The sequence below is a fragment of the Hipposideros armiger genome, unplaced genomic scaffold (assembly GCF_001890085.2).
Source record: "Hipposideros armiger isolate ML-2016 unplaced genomic scaffold, ASM189008v1 scaffold_25, whole genome shotgun sequence".
NCBI lineage: Eukaryota > Metazoa > Chordata > Mammalia > Chiroptera > Hipposideridae > Hipposideros > Hipposideros armiger.
In genome coordinates this window covers 3,875,584-3,888,822 of record NW_017731375.1, presented here as the reverse complement: position 1 = coordinate 3,888,822, position 13,239 = coordinate 3,875,584, and the positions used below count along the sequence as shown (strand labels likewise).

Genomic DNA, 13,239 nt, shown 5'->3' with positions numbered 1-13,239 from the left:
CAAATATCTGTTGCAGGCCGGCCAAGTGGCTCAGTTGGTTAAGAGCTCGCTCAAGAGTGTGAGCTCTGAGCAACAGCGGTTTGAGTCTCGGCCCGAGCTGAGCTGCCGCTGAGCTGCCAACAGGTGGTAGGATGGCTCAGCTAAAACAAAAACAAAAACAAAAACAAACAAACAAACAAAAAACAACAAAAAAATCTTTTACAGGAATAAATTAATGAACGAGTGAAATCCAGTGGATAGATAAAAAACATTCCCAGGTTTTGTCCACATCTGTCAGTCCTCACATGGGATGGTCCCATTGGCATGCACAGGCCCCATCGGCGCTCATGGGAGCATCGAGACTTCCACTGATTCGGACCTTCAGCAGCTAATGTGCCAGGGTGTCTAATTCCCCTGAGGCCCACGTGGCACTCAGGACCCAGGAAGGCCAAGCTGCTACTATCCGTCCCCACTGCAAACCCCAACATCCTTATCCTGAATATTGACAGTCCAGTTAACCTTGTTTCAGAACCAACTGCCATCAAAATTAAATCCCAATTCATTCTGCATATTTTACCAAGATACTGCCTTACTGTATGAAAGGGAAAATTAGCTTTGAAATTAAAGCAGACTGATAACTATTTTTGCTGTAATGTTTCCATTAAAATGCCAGAATTTATTACATGTGACCTAGTCCATTCCAGACAAAATGCAATTTAAAGGAGACAGGGTGGGTCTTACTGAAGAAGCACTTTGGGCCCAGTGTTTTGCCTGGGCTGAAATCACAACTAAAATGAAAAGACAATAAATAGCATACTAAAGGATTACTTGCTCCAAAGCAAATGAAAGCTTTATCATCATGAATGGCTTTCACAAATTCTCAGAACCCATAGCTATCTTATATTAAATTTCAGTCCAATGAAATCTGTATTTTTTTTTCTCCTGCCAAGAAAAGCTCAATGTTTGTTTTTGGTTTTTTTTGTTTTTTTGTTTGTTTAAATCATCAGCTAAACACGGTGACCTCTCATCAGCACTTGGCCTTGGTTTCTCAGGTAGCGCACACAATGTTGTGGTACCCTGGTTATGCTGACAGAAAAGCCTTCCTTCTCCTGAGCTAAACGCGCTGTCGCTTTACTTGGTGAAATTGAGATTGGTTCACATGGCTCTTCCATCGGGCACACCCAGCTCGACTGCACCCAACCCCACATGCGGAAATCCCGCATGGGGGACGGGGGACGGGAGAAGTTGTATGATGCTGTCATGGTTGTTTGTTTGCTTGCTTATTTCAAGATAAAATAATAATAATAATAATAATAATAATAATAATAATAATAATAATAATAAGCCTTGTGTAGTTAGGATCAGAGAGAGCAAAGCCAAAGCCTCAGAAACATCAGCATTCACAAACTCAGCCCACTGACCTGCTGGGACTTCCTGGAATGGGCCCCTCCCTCGTCTCCACTCTATGCATCCACCGGCTCCATGGAAACTTCTCGGATGAACCTCAGTCCACAATCACTTAGTTTTCAATAAACACTTATTGATTCCCTTCTGTGTACCAGGCAAGAAAGCTACACATATAGCCCTTGCCTCATACAGCTGATTATGATCGAGGGTGGGGGGTTCTGACAATAAGCCCATGTCCTTTTCTCATCCGCCCACCTAGATGTCACACCTCCCTCCTTTTGACCCTCTCAGCCATGTCCTTGTTATTCTTGTGATGATCACTTGTCTTAAATTATGGCTATTTCTAGCTTTCGCCCCCTTACCCACTAGATGTTGTGCCTGAGAACAGGAACTGCTCTCCTTACCTGGTAACTCCAGAGGCCTCTGTTTAGTTGAAATGAAGCGCTTCATCATGAGCCCTTGTCTACTCTACATGGACCCACGCACTAGCTTTCAAAGTTTACTTTCCATTAGAGTTTTCCAGCTCCCTTGGGTCCGGCCTCCTCCTGGCTGCCTGGGAATCTCTCTAAGACCTACCTCTGGCCATGCCATCGCCCGGCTTTTATATCTCTAATCACACCCCACCACCATCCTGGAGCCAACCATTCCTCCCACAGCAAACAAGTCTCCCTGCCATCTGACTGCAGCCTAGTATGTAATAGCCTAACTTCCTACTATTCCACTTTCCCTTGCACTCATCTTCTTTGCCAACTTCCAAAACGTCAGAGGCTACTGCTTATCAGAGACTTAGTATGTGGTGTTCCCTCTGCCTGGGACAGTGTCTCATTACCTTTCTATCATGGGAAATGGTTTTCATGTTGGTGGACTAAATGAGCAGCAGCCATATTACTACTAATCGTGATAATAAAGGCTCTAGCTCCTTAAAAGTTAAGATGGGCTTTTACGAAATGATTTGCTTCCATCACTTATTCCTCAAAAAATCATCACGATGTAGCTTATGATTACACCCATTTTTCCAGGAGAGTAATCGAGGCTCAGAGGGACATAAGTAATTTGTCCAAGTGCACAAGTATGAGGTGGTGAAGGTTGAAGGTCTGCCAAACTTGGGAGCTTGGGCTCTTAACTCCTATGCTGGACAGCATGTTGCCATTTAAATATCACCTCTTCTCTGTAACTTTTGCTGGTCATCCCTCACCCCTGCCATGGGATTAGTCGCTCCGTCCTCCGAGGACTCATGGTGCTTTGTACAGGACCAATTTTCTGCACAACTTTGAACAAGTGCCTTCACTTCCATCCCCGACGTCTGCCTTTAAATGAAACCATCTGGCTTTCTGGCTTCACAGGCTGGTTAGAAGAGAAGTGAAGTTACATACATAAAAATGCTTGACTACCTCGTTAATTCATAGTGATTGAGGGCTTTTTTCCCCCTGATTGTAAAAGGAAAGTAAAATTATTTTAGAAAAAGTGAAACCACAGAAATGTACAAATCATGTGTCCTATAAGCAGAAGATACCAGCATAATTTTACCTTTAGAACATGGTCCCTGGGTCTGAGCTCTGGGAGTCCCGGTGTCTGTGGCGACCGGCCCCATTTGTTCCCCTCTCTGACCTTCAGGGTCCTTGATGACTTTCTTGTTGTTGTACATTCCCAAAATCCTTTCTCTATATTTAAATCATAGAATTTCCTCATGTTATTTTAAAAAATCATCATAAATGTTAATGGCTGCACAAATGCATCACTATCTAAAAAAATGGGTTGTGATTTTGAAGGATCATTTGATAGACTTGATTCCTTTGAGTCACGTAAGGTGGCCAGTGCTCCAGGCAGGGGTGACCTGGACCAGAGACTCATGGGAAAAGCCTGTGCATTCAGTTATTCCAGCGGGGCCTCTCCATGGGCAGCTCTAGTCCCTCAACAACATTCCCAGGGAGGGGCTCTCTGTGATGAGATTCCTCCTTCCAGTCTGGGGTTCCAGCCTTTGTAGCTGACCTGTGGTGGCCGTTTTCATCTCTAGGTGGCTTTATTCACAGCCCAGCTGTAGCAACAGCATAATAATGCTTCACAACGCAGGTGAGAACCCAAGTCAGGGCCATGGAATAGCTTGTAACCTGACTCATGACGCCTGTGTCAGAGTGGGGAGGGGGAACAGGAACAGCTCTTAGTTACCAAGAGTCAGCAATGTGGGAAGCCCTGGGGGCGAGATGTGAACATGCTTTTATTCAATCCTCACCATGAGTTGACAGGTAATAACCATTATTTGCCCCACTTTGCAGATAAAGGGACTGAGGAACAGAACCGTGAAGAGACCTCCTAGGCGGGAAATAAGGCCCCCTCACTCCTGAGAAAAGGAGGACCTGTTCCCAGCCAGTAAAATCCGTTCAAACTCCATACCTTGGGTCCTGACTCCACAGCCCTCAGAAAGCAATACTGGGTGTGAGGGTGTTGAGTCAATGCCCAGATGGCAGATATTCTCAAGTTCTCCCAGGATGAGAAAAGGCTAGCGGCTCTTCCAGCGCCAGGAAACAAGACAGGAAATGCAGTGGAGTCTTACCTTTAAGAACACACTTAAAATGACTCGCCTAAAATCAGATCTGCCCAGCTCCGCTCACACAAGCCAGAAGGCACGGAGACATTTGGCGGTTAATTCCATTAGGATGAGGACACACATAGGATGATGTCATGCATTTCCTAGTACTCACTGTTCAGTTCCCAAACTCGGTCTGTGCCTCCCCGTCTCTGGGTGCTGATGACAACAGTCACCCCTGGGTGGCTCGTGGAGGCTCCTGCACAGGCATCAGCTTCTCCAGGGCCTGAGCGCCCCTCCGCTGCAGGAGCTCACGGTGTGTGTGTGTGGCTGAGCCACGTGTGAAACTGTCACGGCGACAGTGACAGCAGCGTGTGTGCTATCTAGGAGCATGGCAAAGGGCTGCCCGATTGGGCAAACCAAGGAGAAAGCAGCAGCTGTTTTAACTAATTTAGGAACCTCTACCTCCCCTTAATTCCCATCTCTGTTGTTCATCATGGAACAGAAGGAAGATTTGGAGAACGAGACCAGCTCTTTTATGCCCAGCCCTCAAACTTGAATTTGTCTAAGAGAAGTCTACCACACAGGGCTAGGAGAGTATTTGGAGATTTTATGTGAAAACAGATCCTCCAGGGAAAGCCTGACATGAAACAAATCTCTTCTCATCGTGTTTTCTAAATCAGCATTCTTTTAAAGCCAGACATTAATTTGACTTTCAATTAGTTTCTTATTTCCACTCATTCACTCCCACAGCTTGGATGAGAGCCTGCTGCCTTCCAAGCCCTGCGCCTATGACAGGAACCTGGAAAATAATAGGACGCAGACCCTGTCCTAAAGGATCTCCGTCTACTGTGGAACATTGATGGGTGAAGAGATAATTCCATTTCAACAATGGTAACGCTACAATTGAAAAATGCACAAAGAACAGCAAGGTCACTGAAGAAAGGTGATTTTGAGGAATAAGAGGTTTCACAGAACAGGAGATGAGGCAAGAAATGCTCTCTCTTACAATCATCTAACCATTCCTCTCCGTATATTCAAATTTTTCATCGATGAACTAGACCCAGTTTCATGAAGTCCACTTTGATAACTAACTCTGCCCACATACGCTGTGGGTTCCTTGGAAGTTGAGGCACTAATCCATCTTTTGCATATATTTTAGGCCAAGTACTCTTTGATAGGCAATTGCCAAATCCTGACTAAAGCAAAGCTCCCTCCTCTGCCCCCCAGGACACAAGCACCGTTCACACTTCTATACCAAGAAGCAACTAAACCACCCCAAGCAAATGAACACACACACAGTCTCACACATTTACTCTCTCTCCAGAATTTTCTCAAATTAATTTTACCTCAGGAAAACAGTTTCCCAAACATGTACAGTGAGATGCTTAAGATGTGGCTTCAGGGCTGGGTTTGGACGCTGGCTTCCTCCTTCCCAGGCATGTGATGCTGGGCCAGGAGGCTTGAGCCCTCGGATTGCTATTTGCTCTTGGAGAGAAGATGATCATTTTTGTCACCCTCACAAATTCTAAGCCGCTGTGGGCCACTGATGCTTTCTCACCGAGAAAGTTCTGCTCTAAAAGACCATATTGGCTACCGTGTGAAGAATTTGTAAGAGACAGGAGAGGGGGAGGCGTTGTTTTATTAGAAGAGGTAGCAACGGCAGCAGTGAGAAGTGGTCATGGCCAGACCCAGGTTAGTGCTATTGGTGGTAGAGAGAAGCATGTGGATTTGAGAGGCCTTTCGCCCTAGAAAGAGCAGAACTTGGGAGATAAGCTGGCTGTGAAAGAGGAGGCCCTCTTTCCCTCCAAAACCCCTTAGAATCTCCGTGCCTCCATTCTAGCTTTGTCTTCTGTTAAACCAGATACAGAAATACTAACACTCAAGTAAACAAAAAGTTCTTGTTCCGATTTTATAGGTTTTTGTGGTCCAACTGCTAGAAAAGAGGAGATTGATCCTAAAGTTATCATTGTCATCGTAAAACCACCAAAAATTCTGTGCTATTTTCTAGGTTTCTGGAAGTTGCCACATAGGGTCATCCCCTGAGATTCCTTGATCTTGGCAGGGCAGCTGCTGGTTTTGAGGCAGCTCATTATTACCTTTAAAATATTTGATGCCTAAAGAACAACTTAAGGTATGAATAATACAGTACGCTATTTAAGAGCAGGGATGCTAGGAACAGTACAGCCTGGGTTCAAATCCTAGTTCTTCCATTAGCAACTTGTGTGATTATAGGCAAGTTACATAATCTCGCTGTGCCTCAGTTATCTCATACATAAAATACGAGTACCTGATGCAGGTAAACTGACATACTTAAGGTGCTTTGCTTTCTGCCTGGAACACAGGATAGCTGCTCAATAAACAATAGCTTTATTATAAATACTGGTTTTTAACAAGGTGTGGATTGCTGAGTGAAGGTCGAGAGTCAAGCGACCACTTCTGGCTGGGGACCCCACCTCCTCATATCCCAGACTGTCCTCATGCCGGCTCTCTGGGGGACAGGGCTGGGTGGAGGTGGCACTCACTATTTCGCTGTGGCCCCTGCACAAGGCCTCCTAGAGTCTGGGGTCCCACGTGTACCAGAGAGTGGTTACGTAGGCGGGCCATTTGCCATTTGGAAAGTGAAGTCAGAGCTTTGAAGCTCTGGCTGTCTGATGACTCAGGCGTTTTCTGGAATCTTCATGCTATTGTGAGGTGAAGCAGTGAAGGATGGGGTGACTTCCACTATTTGTTTCTTTTTTGAACAAAATGCTCTGAATTTCTGGAGCTGGCATCATGCCAACTGTATTTACCTTTACTTAATCACTCAATAGACTCCTCTGCGCAAACCAGGGTAATTAGGCCCAAAATATATCACCCAGAGGCTTATTTTAACTACCCGAAATAAACGCTCCATCCCAATTTCAACAAAATTACCAGATAGTTTCCCTTCCAAGAGCTTCTGGCAGTGTATGTGTTCCCCGGTGGATGGTCCCAACGAGACTGTCGGTCCCCAGCACTAGTGAGGCCAGGGGCAGGGGACAGCCTTCTCTAGAGCAGGGCACACTGGCCAGATGGGTCCCGAGCCACGCCCCACCCGCACAAACAGCCTGGAAATGTTTCCCCCATTGTTCCGAGGCATAAAGGACAGCACAGCGTACATGTACTCTCGCAGGGTCCATGTCCCTCCTTGCTGCTAGCTGTGTAACCTTGGTCATCATGCTTGGTCTATTCTCTCAAACAGTGAGAGATGATGACAATTACCTGTGAGAATGCAAAGATGTGCTCCACCACATGGTAGGGATTTTCTGTCAAACTTTCTTTTTTATATATTTTAACATCTCCAAAGATTACAATCCATGCAATAATAAACCACCGTGTTACAGTTTCATTGGCAGCATGCTCTCTTTCTTTGGGCACATAAAATTATGGTGCATCTTACATTTGATAAAATAGGACGTGGTGTGTAGAAACCCTTCCCTGGTAAAACGCAAACTCTCAGGTTATTGGTATTTCCCATGATGCTCCTGCCCTTATACCACGGGCTTCTTAAAGGAAGCAAAACTATGTAGAAGAAAATATTGGTTATACAAGAGCTTTTGGACTGGGCCAGAAACACATCGCGATTTCAGTCAATACATAATATTGTCAAATATCTTGCACACATCCCTGTTCCCCAGTCTCATGCCTGACATACTAATCACACACTAATCAATTCACTACTTCCTCCCCTAAGAGCCAAGATGTAGCCTCTGTCTTTCTCAATACAGTATGGCAGGCAGTTAATAGCAGCCCACCAGAGCTGGCACACGGAGCGAAATCTGTTTTCTGTCCCTGACTCAGGAGCTTGGGAGATGGAGAAAGAGAACGGGCATTGGCCAAGCCAAAAACTTAGATATATGAAACAGAGCTCAAAAATTATGGAGTCCATTGCACAGAAGATATCAAAGTCTAGACAGGTGAGATCTGCAGTCACAGAGCCGACTCTGCAGAATGAGTGTGGAGCCTTTCTGCTGGTCTTCCTCATCCCAAATGTCCTTTCTACCCAGGCTGCCTTTCTCAGCATCAGAGTCAAACTCCTTGGTCACTAAGTAAACAAACAGATAGATTGGGCTCCTGCAAAGAGAGGAAGAGAGGGCAGCAGCCATGCAAAAGTCTTTTGCTTTTTGTTTCTGTAAAATTTCCTCTTGCTCATTTGTCACCATAAACACTTCATTGTTCAGGCAGGCAATCTACAGAAAAAAACGCAGGAATGGTTATTTCCAGCAAATGATAATTACAATGTGCCGTGCGCAAGAAGCAATCCATCCTAGCTCTGTGGTTCCTGTAAGTTTAACAGCTAATACCTTTTATCGCAATGTTCCCACTCCTAGAAATAAGAAGGAAAAGAATGTCACTATTTAATCTGACATCATGACATGAGAGAGGCCAGCCTCCCCTTACCCTCTTGAAGCCTTCTTGGGATGTTGGAAGTACTAGACGTGTCTGGTGTTTGCCGTAAATACTGGTTGTTTAATATTCTCAAGCAATGGAAAGTAACCAATAAAAATCATATCTGGAAAATTAAAAGTGACGGTTGAAATGGGGATCTCTCCTCCTTGTCAAATTTCAATTTGAAATTAAATTGGGGCCTTCAGCGCTAAGACAGGGACCCCTGACCTCTGAGTAATTACTTTCCAACATCATTTCCTTTAATTTGGAGGAGCTAGTTCTATTCTGAGAATTGCTGGAAAGGCCCACTTTATGAAAATGAAGCTGTATCTTAAGAAACGCCGGTTTATTTCTTCCTTCTAGTCCAGGCACAGCCCCGCTCTGACTCAGGGGTGTTTGCTGCCCACCTCTAGCACTCCCCACTCAATACTCTCTCACGGTTGTAATTACACTAGCAAACTCAAAGTTACTGAGACAAATGACACAGCCAACTCAGAACCTCTGCAAGGTTCCTGGAATCAGCCCCGGGGGCGGGCTAAACAGGCAATTCCTTACACCTGGTGCCGCACTCCCTGAGAGATGGGCTGCTGGTATTTAGGGAAACGCATTTGTGGAAGGAGGGAAAGCAATCTGAACTGAGGGAAAAGCACATCAAAAATATGAAGGTCTGACACAGCACGACATTTTCGGGAGTATTTCCCTCATTCATTATCTCCACAAACATTTACTGAGTACTCCCTATGCCAGACGCCCTGCTGGGATTGAGGATAAAAGAATGAGTCAAATGTGGGCAGGGCCCTCAAGGGACTCCGCAGAATGCAAGGGGCAGAGGAGAAAACCAGCATGTCACCTTACAGTGGACCACATAAGTGGACAGTGAACCCAATGACCGAGAGCATACAGGGGCTGTGAGAGCTGACGGCGGAGCCAGGTGCGGAGAAACTGAGGCTAGAGGTGCTGAAACAGCAGGACCTAGTGGGTGATTTAAAGTGGCAGGTGAGTGAGAGAGAGAGGGGTCAACAGGAGGTCGGTACCACAAGCTGAGATCATGAACGCAGGCAGAGTGTAGAGCAGGCTCCAGGGTCTGGGGATGAATTGGGTTTGGGACACAGTGAATTTGACGTACTTGAGACATAGCCCATTGGAGGAGGTCATGGTTTTCTTAAGGGCACAGGCCATACCTAACTCAGCTCTGAGTGTTTGTGCTGAGTATATAAGAAGTTCTCACAAAATACTGAATAAATAAATGAGCATTATGTATCAAATCACGTGTGCAAATGTGTCTCACGTAGCATTTCATTTCATTCTCGCAGCAACTCCATAAGGAAGGTGTATTACAGATACTTTTTACAGATAGGTCCAAACCTCAAAAGTCTTAGGTATAAGAGAGGAGCTATGTATGGCAAGTTCACAGATAAAATGACTCAAAAAAAATAAATAAATAAAGAGGCAGAGCACACAGAAAGATGCTCAACATCATTAGATCATTAGTCATCGGGGAAACGCAAATTAAACCCACAATGAGATACCATTAGAATTGTTACAAAGCTAAGAACTCACCACACAAGTGTTTGTGAGGATATAAACTAGAGCACTCACATCCAGCTGGTGGGAAGGAACGTAAGTGGTGCAGCCACTGTGGAAAAAGGTTTGGCAGTTTCTTCTCAAGTTATACACACACACACTTTCCACAGGCCCCAGCAATTCCACTCCTAGGTTTCTACCCGAGAGAAATGAAAATACGCTCACATAAAGCCTGTGTGTGAATGTTCATAGCAGCATTATTTATAACAGTCAAAAGTTGGAAAGCAATTCAAATATCTATCAACTAGTGAATGGATGAACAGAATGTGGTATAGTCATACAATGTAATGCTAGTCAGCAACCCAAAGGAATTAAGTATTTATACATCCTAAAATATGAATGCACTTCAAAATATTATGCTAAGAAAACAAGACACCAAAGAGCTCAAAAGCGATTTTATGTATATGAAATTTCCAGAAAAGGCAAATCTATAGAGCTGGAAAGCAGATTAGTGGTTGCTTCGGGCTGGGGGCTGGGAGGTTAGGGCTGGGATAGAGAATGACTGCCAGTGGAACTTTGGGGGATACAGGAGCGCTCTAAACTGAATTATGGTGATGGCTGCACAGCTGCATACATTTACCAACACTCATCGTTAAATTTCAAAGTCTGGAAATTATACTTCAATAAAATTATTTTTTTTTTTAAAGAAGAGAGCTGAGCGATTTAGAAGAGGGGGGGGCAGGTTGAGAGTCCCAAGCAAGTTGGGGAGATTTGGGGCAGCTCCACACGAGAACGCACTTGGACCTTGAAGACTAGGTAGGATTTCAACAGATTCAGATGGTGCACAAAGGAACTCCAGACAAAGAAAGCAGCCCAGAAGTGACAACGTGCCAGGCATGTTTGGGCAATATCCAGACATCCATTGTGGCTGAATATTTGGATGGAGGAAAGTAAATGAAAGGGGAAAATTTGGTTGTGGCCAGATGACAAAAGCAGGAAATGAGCAGGCTAATGTATTTATGATTGAATTTGGTAGACAGTGGGGAGCCACTGAACATTCTAGAGTAGGGGAGTGTCCTGGCAAAGATGAACGGGGCAGCAGTGAGGAGAATGCTTTGGGAGGATGGGCAGCCAGGCAGAGCATCCAATGTGAGGCTCAGAGAACTGGCAGTAGTGACAGAGGGCCATGGCCACCTGCCTGTGTCGATAATGCAAAGGGACAGAGAAACGGATTGTACCGGACAGAAAGGAAAATAATGAGGCACCAGTTATTTGGTGCTTTCTATGATCCAGGCACTGTTTTAAAGAACCACTTCTAAAGGAGAGACATGGGGTTAAGAGCCTGCTATATACGGAATGAACCAAATGGATTGATGATCATCTTTAGATCTGGCTCCAAAGAGAACGAAAAAAACATTAGAGAACTCCTAAGATGCTTATCTTAGGCGCATTCTGGGGACCACAGATATGGAAGCTTGTAACTGAATAAGAAATGATGATAGTACTAAGGTGGTAGGACGGTAAGTGAGACAGATGACAGAGGCCAGTTTACATGGCTCGCTGCCTCAGAAAGGCAGGAGTGGCTGGCCCTGCGGGCACTTGGGCACTCTCTACAACGTCCTCACTCCTTTAAATGTACATTTACATACATTAAGTGCATGTGTTGACATGCGTCGACGGAACCAAATGGGTGTAAAGAAGGCTGTTACTGCTTCCAGGGATCAAGTCCTTGGCCAGCTGCTGTCAGAATAACACTCGGCACCTGCCGTCCTTTGTCCGTCCATGAAGCGGGGCTACAGTGTGTCAACAATCAACACCCACCTTTTAATTAGCTGCCGAAGCTTAACTGTCAGGAAATTTCATGCGACATATGTGGATTTTCAGCTTCGCTTGCAAAGTTGGGAGTTCTGACAACTCTATGGCCCAGTCCCACATGTTGTCATCAGAGCCGAGGAGTCCTTGTCCTCTTTAAATATTAGCGTCCCTGCCTGGTGCACGTTATTCATTCATTCAACACATATTTATCAGGCACCCACTGTATGCCAGGCACTGCTGTAGGGACTGGCGATATACATTCTGGAGCTCATATTCTTATAAGGAGAGCGAGGCAATAACTAAATAAATAAAGGAATATATATATATATATATATATATATATATATATATATATATATCTGTATTTCAGGTGGTGATAATACTAAGAAACACAAAGAAGTAAGGTGTAGAGATTGAAAGAGGATGGAGAGAGACACTGGGTATAATAGATAGGGAGGCAGGGGAGGCTCTCTGATTAGGTGACACTGAGCCCAAATCTGATTAACATGACGGAACAAGCCCTCAGACCTGAGGGAGAGATAGGCCCAACCAAGGAAATGGCAAATAGAATCATGTTTTAAATGTAAGAGGAACACATACAGGAAAGAGCAAGGGGTAGAGGGCATTTCAGGCCCTAGGGACGGTTTAGATTTGACTCTGAGATGGGAAACCACTGGTGAGTTCCAGCAAAAGAGTTACATGGTGGGATAGGCCCCTGTAAGCATTAGTTTGGGGCCCTTGGTTTAAAGCAAGGTGGGCAAAGGTTAAAAGGCTAGAGATGGGCTCTGCGTCTGGAGAGAGACAATCATCAGGCTGTATGGCAGGGATCTCCTGATACTCAGAATATAGTGTTGGCACAGACGTATAACCCAAAACATAGCAGTGACCTTGAATTAACTGACATCTATGGTAAAAGGTAACACACAATTGAGCCTCTTAGAAAACCAAGCTCACGGGACCCTGAGACTGAGCACCGTTTGACTCTAGGCTGGAAGGTTCCTGGTGGACGTGACTGTGGAACACCCTACCTGTCCCACTTACAAAGAGCGTCTCTCACTTCTCCTTCTTCGCCAGTGACATTCCATCCCCACTGGTACACTCAACTTGGGAGACAGGCCTAAGTTCTGTTTAATTTCAGCAACTTGAGTTAACTCCCATGTTCTCCCAACTCAGACAGGAAAAACTTTGACCCTGGTAACCGTGCTCCAAAACAAAGCAGTGATCGGCGATTGGTGTTCAGCATGATCTGGTGTTCCGGAAAAGCAATTCCTAGACCTTGAGCAGTTTGAAATGTTTGACAAAAAGAAGAGATCTACTCACAATCAGAACGTGATCCCGCCCCATCGTGATGACTGTCCGGTTCACCGTGCGAAGCAGCTGGACCATGATTTCTTGGGTGTGGTGGTAGGTGAAGGCCTGTAACACAATCAGAGACACCTGTGTGACAACACGGACAGTGTATCTGTACACCTCTTCCAAGGACATACAACAGTGCTCAGACATGGCATACACTAAGATCACCATCGCCAACACCATCATCACCATCACCACCACCACCACCACCACCACCACCACCACCA

At 45.1% G+C, this 13,239-nt stretch overlaps 1 protein-coding gene across 1 annotated transcript in view; it reads right to left on the bottom strand.

Moving 5' to 3' along the window:
- Positions 1 to 13,239, bottom strand: part of DOCK2 (dedicator of cytokinesis 2) — a 398,948-nt gene that overhangs the window by 216,739 nt on the left and 168,970 nt on the right. Inside the window, exon 24 of the mRNA XM_019635935.1 lies at positions 12,980 to 13,075. Within this exon, the coding sequence (XP_019491480.1) occupies positions 12,980 to 13,075 (96 nt within the window). The remainder of the gene's footprint in view (positions 1 to 12,979; positions 13,076 to 13,239) is intronic.